The sequence below is a fragment of the Priapulus caudatus genome, unplaced genomic scaffold, assembly GCF_000485595.1.
Source record: "Priapulus caudatus unplaced genomic scaffold, Priapulus_caudatus-5.0.1 Scaffold714, whole genome shotgun sequence".
Taxonomy (NCBI): domain Eukaryota; kingdom Metazoa; phylum Priapulida; class Priapulimorpha; order Priapulimorphida; family Priapulidae; genus Priapulus; species Priapulus caudatus.
In genome coordinates, this window is record NW_014577775.1 from 68,175 (window position 1) to 77,239 (window position 9,065).

At 41.6% G+C, this 9,065-nt stretch overlaps 2 protein-coding genes across 3 annotated transcripts in view; one reads left to right on the plus strand and one right to left on the minus strand.

Moving 5' to 3' along the window:
• LOC106813006 (uncharacterized oxidoreductase ZK1290.5-like) overlaps positions 1–203 on the minus strand; it is a 7,853-nt gene extending 7,650 nt beyond the window's left edge. Inside the window, exon 1 of the mRNA XM_014817049.1 lies at positions 163–203. The gene's annotated coding sequence lies outside the window, so the exon portion shown is untranslated. The remainder of the gene's footprint in view (positions 1–162) is intronic.
• An 836-nt stretch (positions 204–1,039) lies between these two features.
• Positions 1,040–8,531, plus strand: LOC106813011 (protein arginine N-methyltransferase 3-like). 2 transcript variants are annotated; one of them, XM_014817054.1, is made up of 12 exons: positions 1,040–1,068; positions 2,717–2,970; positions 3,385–3,490; positions 3,876–4,101; positions 4,796–4,949; positions 5,473–5,660; positions 5,976–6,048; positions 6,334–6,439; positions 6,639–6,826; positions 7,376–7,513; positions 7,793–7,881; positions 8,307–8,531. In XM_014817054.1, the coding sequence occupies exons 1-12, from the start codon at positions 1,056–1,058 to the stop codon at positions 8,413–8,415; spliced, it is 1,644 nt and encodes a 547-aa protein (XP_014672540.1). In that variant the 5' UTR covers positions 1,040–1,055; the 3' UTR covers positions 8,416–8,531. The 2 variants fall into 2 exon arrangements, with proteins under 2 accessions (XP_014672540.1, XP_014672539.1); XM_014817053.1 differs by lacking the exon at positions 1,040–1,068 and having other exon boundaries at positions 2,612–2,970; positions 7,793–7,880; positions 8,306–8,531.
• The last annotated feature ends 534 nt before the right edge of the window (positions 8,532–9,065 follow it).

Sequence of the window (9,065 nt, forward strand, 5' to 3'; positions counted from 1 at the left end):
CAGGGTACGTTCCGGTATACCGGACCGTACGCAGGGTACGTTCCGGCAGTACCCTGGGAGACATAGACCCTCTCAGCCCCAGTAACTATAGACTGAGGGAGTGGGGTTCTAGACTAACAAACATTTTCTACTTTGGAGCTTGAGATAGCAAAACCTGCACACCTTCATCACATTAGTGGTTTTTATAGTACAGTACAACACAGAGTATGTGTAAAAACGCGTGGATTACATAACCTTCCGGCTCCGTAAGCCATCGTCCATTCATTAATCTACTTACACACAGAACGCCTGCAATCACTTAACCGGTCACCGGCTGCGGATGGAAAAGTACCAGCTACTGAACTCGCCGCATTATCGGCAGGGCGACACGCAAGAATAGTCAGTAGGGGACCGCATGCCGCAGTGTGCGGATTTACCACGTAAACACTGCAAACGCACAAAAAATTACGATATTCGTTTTCATTAAAGTGACGGATATATAAATTTATCAAACTCAGATCGAACACAGATACAAAACGTATGCATGTTTGATGTAGCCTACTGGCAGTACTGTTCCGATACTCCACTCCCCAGTACTGGTCCGTTCCGAGGAAGGGATGCTTACCAAGTCCAAGCTTTGGCATACGAACTCCGTTAGAGAGGATGAAGCTATGAAACTTTGGCGACAAGCTTTCCATTTTCCGGCCTCGCGTCATCTTGCAATACGACAAGTGCAATGCACGTTAATAATAAATTACGCTGAACCATATATCATAAATATATTTAGTTTACAGCACGGAATAAGGCCTAGGTATATATTTACAGCTTGGCGCATTAGAACTCTTTGCTTGCCATCTAGCGGTTGCCTACCGAAATACCAGTTGTATTTTTTATCAATAATATCAATACCTCCCAAAGAGCAATATATACATTTGTTGATACATATATACGCGATATAGTTTTTTCGTACGTTTATTAATACACATTTCTTACTGTAACTTAACATCACATAAACAAATGATTAAAAGTTAAAATAACTTACATGGTCGTAACCAGATGGCGCTGTGATTTTCAAGATGGCAGCACCCAGTAAGTCGTACACGAGTTTTATGTTAAATAACATGGTTTATTATAACGCAGAGGCTACGGGTACGGCAGCCGTATCTTAATGTCTCAAGGCTACGGGTACGGCAGTCACACTACGCATGCGCTGCAGTCGTATCTTAATGTCTCGAGGCTACGGGTACGGCAGTCACACACAAGTACAGACACTGAGACAGTCACCCTATTCTTATCCCCAACCCTAGCTCCAAGTCCAAGAAACGGTATTGCTAGGGTTAGAATACCGTTTCAAACATTGGTTCAAGGATAGAGAACATGGGTCCCAATAAAACCAATGTCATTTACATCAATATTATTGATTATATTGATTATATTTTTGGTGAGGGTTATGGTTAGGGTTAAGGTCAGGGTTAGAATTAGAGTTAGGATTAGGGTTAGGGTTAAGGTCAGGGTGTTAGCCAAGCACATTGGTTTTATTGGGACCCATGTTCTCTATCCTTGGGCCCAAACATTGGCTGCAGGTAAACACGTAGTTGTCTTATTTGCCAAGAATCGCCAAAGAACACTTCACATGTGATATACCAAATGAATCAGTAAACATCCACCTTCTTGTAACCATCAGTGTGCTACGATGCGCTGGGTACTTACGGGGCTACAGCAACTTTTTGAGACGAATGCAACCAAATTTATGAATTTGCCACCATGTTTGCTATCATTCCGACTGTGACTAAAATCCGCAATGGATCGAACAAGGGAAATTAAACGATCTGCGGTCCTCATGCAAACCACCCCTACATCCGAGAACATGTCATCTAAGGTTTTTACAAATGGCCCAGACATTTGTGAACATCGTTTCACTTGCTTTGGTGTGTAATTGCCGGGAGAGCCATCGTGCAGCTATTGTACTCTTTCTGTAGTATTTTCTAGCGAGTCTTTTCCGTTTCGGGTTTTCCGTGTCTCTCTTCCATTGACTCATGCGCAGTGTAAACATGGCGGGTAAAGCTGATTGGAAAGTTGATATGCTGTGAGAATTAGCAGATTATACCGTGAATTAAGAGATACATTCTAGTTTAGAAGCAGGACAACTGTGAGTTAATGTTCATATTTCAAACAAGGCAAGTCAAAGGTGGTAATAGAATAGTTTTATTTGAGATATACAGAGTTATTCATCTAGATCTGCAGAGGTGATAGGTTTTTTGTATGGAAGGGTGTCAGGCTGTATAGACAATCCGTCGCACAGCCTGGTCGGGCTACCCCAACCCCTAACCCTAACACTAATTCTAAACCGACTCGGCTATCTCATATACGCGCGTCATAGTACCCAAATTAATCTATGATGTATAACCTTTTGCTTTCAATATTTTGCATCTGAACTGACAATCAATCCAAACCAACTGGTGTAGGCTAGATACAATAATGTAACCCAAACACAGGATAGGGTTACAACGCGAGCGTATCCTTTTGCATGGAGGAACCCCTGAGTGAATCACTCAGGGCGGTTTGCTGGTGCGTTTTCAAAGACTATAACTTCCAAACTGGGTTTATTCTCAACACGAACCTTTCTCCGCTATCCTGGAACTTACTATGTATCACAATACTAAAATGGTTTCTCCCTTCCCATTCCACTCTATAATAATTTTGTTTCGTAATTTTTGTCTCTGTGAATGTATTATAGGCAGCTGCGATAACCAGGTGCCAGATATGGATGAAGTGTCAGACAGTGGTGATGAAGAGGACTGGGAAGAGTGCAATCCAGAGCCGATGGCCACTACTGCCACCTGCCTGTTTTGTGAGCAGGGGTTCAACACTGTGGATGACATGTATTGCCACTGCAACGTGAACCACAATTTCGACATCACGTCTGTTGTACAGAGATTTCATCTAGATGATTTCAGCTATATTAAAATGATAAATTATATTAGGAAAGAGGTACATACACAGGATGATATCTAGTTCTATTTTTACTTTTTCTTTAGACAATGCATACAAGTATGTATATAACCTGTTAGTGACAAATTCGTGCCCAATTTTGTGGTTCAACAAATGCCATGTAGCTGTTGAATCAGTATCTGGCATCTGACATCTGACCTTATCAATTGCTTGAAATGTTCCTCTGACACAGATGACGACTTGCACTACTAGGTTTTACTGTTTTCTCAATTTAAGTGTGTTTAATGAAAGGTAGTAATGAGTACACCATCAGACATCCTTCTTGACCAGTTGTTATTAATTGGAGAATTATATAAGTAAATGATGTAAATTTAACAAAACGACCACAAACGAATTGTACGTGCGAGTGTTACGAAATGTAATCCGTAATTCCTTTTAATTTACTCTTTGCAGAAACCATCAGTAGATTTCTTTGGAAATGAAGGCTGTGATGGAACACCTTGGTGTAGCGAAAGTTATTTGAAACCTGTAATTGAAGATGATGCTGCATTGCAGTTTGGTATGAAATAATTGTATATTTGAAACATTTGTGTTGTGATATTTATTAAGTCCATCGTCATACTTCTACTACATTACAGGTAATTTTCAATCTAACATCATATAGGCTTATAATCCTTGCACAGTTGTGGCTATCTCATGATAATTATTTTGGGGTCTGCTGAAGAGTGCTGTCTGTAATTCACCAATTGTTAAATGTGTATAAATAAATTGAAAATGGTAATTTCTGTACAATTATTCAGTTATACAATAGCCTCAATAGGTAACACAAAGAACTACAATACTGTTTCCAAATGTGCATTATTGTAAAGTTAACACATTATCATCACACCCACTCATCTACAGTGATCAGGATGTGGGTCACTTAACAATTTTCATGCCCACAGATATTGAAGATATCAGTGTAAGCAATGGCGACCACATTCAGTCAAATCCAGAAGCAGTCGGACGAACAGGTGATAATAAAAATACTACGCCAGGGAGTGAAGAAGAAGTCACAGTACCACGTGTCAAGTACCACGCTCTCATTTCAAGACTAGAGGCAGCTGAACGCAATGTGGCTCAGCTACAGGAACAATTGTGCGAGTCGCAACAGAAAATGGACAAAATGAGGTAAAGACATAATATAGCCTTCTCTGTGAAGGCTCTGTAACTATAGAGTATGCGGCCAATAAAAATGACTCGTGTGAAGCAATTCCAAGGTTCTGCCTTGTGATGGTAAAAATGTGTGTCCGACCATATAGATAGCTATGACCTGATTACATTACCTGCCGTTATCACCTGCAATGTTGTCATTCTATTAGCAGCATAGTAATGCTTTATTATGTCAACACGTGTATTATTAAGGATTAATTTATTGCATAACACATATATCATTATAATGTGTTTTATTTTGTGTCAAGTGTTATCACATTACTCATTGCTGTTTCCGACATTCACAGACGTGTTATTATAATTTTAACGATGGGTCAGGATTCCCAGTGTAAACGGTTATAAGCACAGCCACTACGTTATCAGGAGTCTATCATATATTGATAGACTCCTGACGTTATGTACACAATTCTGCATTTAGGAGTGAATAAAAATAAATGTTTTTTACTCGCTCCTTATAACACTTTAAGCACCGACACGTGCAGTACCGTGATCCCTGCTTCATTGGGGCAGGTCAGCAATCACGACAATGTGGTCTCGATTAAGCGGCAAAACACGTAACGATAAAGGCAAGTGCGCGGGGACCGTCTTTCAAAGATGCAAGTCGTTTTAGCGATGCGGCGACTGTCGTACTGATTTACGTCTTCGCTTGAAGGACGTGCGTGCGTGACATCGTGCTGCCGTGTGACGAGGATGCGGGGCATGCGGCGAGCAGCAGCAGCAGCAGCGTGCAGCGTCGGCCCGCGTGCGAGGACCTCGGCTACTTCTCTGCCTACGCTCACCACGGCATACACGAGGAAATGCTCAAGGTCGGTGCATCCTTCGCCGAGTTTTCCTGGATGGTCCGGATTAACGGTCGCGGCGCGAGAGGCGCACGCCGTTGGTAGCGGTCTTTCAATGGGTTTTTTTTCCCGGAAGGCTGGGAGTTTTGCGGGGATCTCGCACAGTTGTATTGTGACGGAAATCATGAGTGGCTTAACACCAAGCATAAACCTAACAGTAAGCCTGGCTATAAGCCAAATCCTACCCTGTTAAAATAAACTCCACACATAAAAATATAAGCAGCTATTATTCATATGTTGCAAACTAAGCAAGATCCATTAGCCCTACCTCATTAATTTCTACTAATACTGACATCATACGTACATTCGCCGCTGCACACGTATCATACGTGCACTGTGACCAGGAAGGTTGGGGCTTTCTCTTTCGCGCTCTTGCTCTCTTTCTCTCTCTATATATATATACAGTATATACGTATATAGTGCCCATGTTACGACCGCTACCCCCCCCCCCCCCGTCGCGCGACTCACTCATGTTTGCTTCGCTCTGCAGGACAAGGTGCGTACGCTCAGCTACCGGCGCGCGGTGATGAGCAACGCGGCCGTGTTTCGCGACGCGGTCGTGCTCGACGTCGGCTGCGGCACGGGCATCCTGTCGATGTTCGCCGCGCGCGCCGGCGCTCGCCGCGTCATCGCCGTCGACATGTCCGACGTTGTCTACCAGGCGATGGACATAGTCAGGTGCTGCTCCCCCCAGACTCGCGTCGCCGCGGCAACGAGACGACGAGACGCGCGACGACGAGATGACAATGACAAGGAGATGCGCGATGAGATGACGAAACGCGTGTCGAGAACGCTATGTGGATTTGCGTGATCTAGTTCCGATGATAGCGATCGGTGTTTACGTACGAAGTCGAGCGCGTTAGCCTGCGGGAAAAATCCGTGGAATCTAGATTAGGGTGTTTTCGCGACGACGAATGTAATCGTTGCGGTCGTTCAGAATAATGAAGGCTTGTCTCTGACCGGTGGTTTGTTGGGTATGTGTGTCTGCTGCAGAGAGAACAAGCTGGAGCACATCATCACCGTGATCAGAGGCAAAGTGGAGGAGGTTTCGCTGCCCGTCGATAAAGTACGTTAAGTGGTACACCAACGCCTGTGGAATGTCAGTGTAATGTTACGAGCAATATACATGTAAATGGCTCGTCATCGTCGTTCGTCACATGCGATCAGTGTTCGTGCGGCCACACCCTCGTCGGATGTAAATCAAATCAATTTATAATCATTGCCACGCGTGTAAAAAGTTAACGTTGCATTAACGGCGTGGGCTGCTTTTCGGCGCAAGAACTAAAAAACGTTTTTTTGGCCGAAACAGTAACGGGTGCTGGGTGTGAGGTAGCTGCTGTGGTGTTTACAGGTAGACATCATCATATCTGAATGGATGGGCTACTTCCTGTTATTCGAATCTATGCTCGACAGCGTTCTGTACGCCAGAGATAAGTGGCTGACTCCTAATGGACACAGTAAGTAACTCTATTCATGTCGCTCAATGGATATACTATTGCTTCAACAAATCGTTAAGTTTTTTTTGGAGGTGGGGGTGTTCGTTTACTCAACTACCGCTGCATAAGTTTTTTTCTCCGTAGCTCCAACATTGTTCATTTTGATCAAAAGTCCCCGATGTGTTGTCTCAGCTGGATTTCATTTGCCTCCCAATTTCAGTGTTTCCCAACTTGTGTTCCATAAGCCTTGCTGCAGTAGGCAATGTGAGCAAGCATCAGGAACACATTGGGTTCTGGAATGACGTCTACGATTTCAAAATGTCGTGCATGGTGTCGATAGTGGAAAAGGAGGCTGTCATAGAGACAGTGGGCAAAGATGACATCATGTCGAACAGTGCTGTAGTGAAGGTAAGTGTCTCTGTAGTATGAACACACGCCCATGCACGCATGCACACACGCATACTGAGCAGTGAGTAGCGAGTACCCTTATACATATATATACATACACACACATATGATACACACGCATACACACACACATACAATGTATTTATGCCTGTAGATAGTATTGTGATTGTTACCATGGTTAGTAAAACAAGTCGGTTGGTGTTCGTGCAATCGTGCTGCATCATAACACACGGCTGCAACTTTAAGCTGAGTTACAGATACATCCATGGTTTCAACAAGTTCATCACAATTAAAAATATAGATAAATCTAAATAAAACTAGATGACAACAATAATAGCAAACTAACTAAAATATTGAGAGGTGAAAAAAGGTAATGGTAAGGTAAATAGGTAAAATAATGAAAGGCAGGTGCTTGCAATGTGTAACGCCACAAACATAATTATATATACTCTACGTAAGCCCACACACGTACGCACGCACGCACGCACGCACGCACACATACAGTATACATATGTTTAGGTTAACCCCAAATAAAAATTTGTTCCATAGGAACTGGATCTGAAGACGTGTAGTGTGACAGAGCTGGATTTTTCCAGCGAGTTTCTATTAACGGCCTGCAGAAAGGGTGTAGTGACAGCCATCACAGGCTTTTTTGACATTCGATTCGACAAAGACTTGCAGGAACCGGTACGTTCTATGTTCATGTCCAAGTTTTTATGATTTTTATACTGGAAATATAAATGGTGGGTCTGTTTCCGCCTTAATTGTCACAGTCCTGCTATGTCATGTTTGTTGTTTATACTGACCTCGTGGCAGTGAAATGTTTACTGACAAACAGATGCTTTTCTAAGAAGCTCCAACAAACTGCAGTTTACAGTGCGCGTCACTATCGATCGTAACGACTTGTGCGGCCATTCCCAATTTCATTAGTGCGTACACCGGCATATTGTATGTACTGTACGGCAGGTGAGTTTTTCGACGAGTGCAGCCGACACGCCAACCCACTGGAAGCAGACGCTGTTTTATCTGCGAGAGCCCATACCTGTCTGTCAAGGTGCGTACACTGTGTAATTAAAAAAAACGACTTCCCTGAGTGATTGCAATGCGTTTTTAAGCGAGTATGAACGATACTAGTAGAAAGCCGTAGTATATACATATATACATAAATATAATGTATATGATATGTATATAAACACACACACAGTATATATATATATATATAATATATATATATATATACTATTATATATACTAATAATATACTCTATAATCTATAGTAAATGCATGAGTATAATATACATATGTGTATGATAGTAGTCAGAGCCATAGTACGGAGTGGTAAGAATAGGACGGCAATGATTTGGTAGTACTTTTGCATGCTGGCAAGACTAAGAGATTACACACTGCAAGTTTATTGGTGGGCATGCTCTACTTGTGATTGTCCTTGCGATAGAGATGCAGTCTTTTACCTTATGCAGAGAGAGGTCATAAGAGGAAATGTACAGGTGCTTAAAGACCCAAAGGATCCACGGTCATTACTTGTCACACTGTCTGTCAATGGAAGAACCTTCAACTACACAATGGATTAGGCCTGATAAGTCACTGCATGTCATGCCAGGCGTATATGAGATTGGTATATTCTAAATAATCCTTATGTACTCGTGGTCATATCAGACTATTTTAAAACTGATGCTTAAATGACGAATTGTTTTGTTACTATAAAATGCAATTAAATTAAAAAAGGGTTGAGGCATGATATTGCTGTTGGTGCTACCTAAATCATGGGTATATTACTATAATAAATGAAGAATGGGAAACATGAACAATTGTAACAGTAATATTTTCATTAAACCTCAGCCCATTTTTCCATAGGCTATGTTTTTTTTTATACCTTTGTTGATATTTATATAGTATGATTTCCAAAACATTAAACTATTTTTGTTAATCTCAACTAGTACCTTAAATTAAATCGCCAAATTATACAAACTAAAACACATGAAATTAACTTATTAATGTATACTTAATTTTTTACTGTACAGACAATAAAAGGAAAGAATGGACAAAATGGAAAAATACATATTCTGTTTCATAACCTACATATATCACACTGCTCATAATTAATCACTGTATATCTGTTCACCAAACCATGTAGATATACTAGAATACTCCACATTACAAAATCATCAGAAATCAGAAGCAGATTAATCAGAAAATGTGAATGCAATAACAGAAGTCCTAG

Excerpts from the sequence above, each read along its gene's own strand:
- LOC106813011 (XM_014817053.1), top strand. The coding sequence starts at position 2,626 with ATGTATCACAATACTAAAATGGTTTCTCCCTTCCCATTCCACTCTATA. Across the intron at positions 4,950-5,472 it reads TACACGAGGAAATGCTCAAG|GACAAGGTGCGTACGCTCAG; the intron begins GTCGGTGCATCC and ends TTCGCTCTGCAG. Across the intron at positions 7,881-8,305 it reads GCCCATACCTGTCTGTCAAG|GAGAGGTCATAAGAGGAAAT; the intron begins GTGCGTACACTG and ends ACCTTATGCAGA.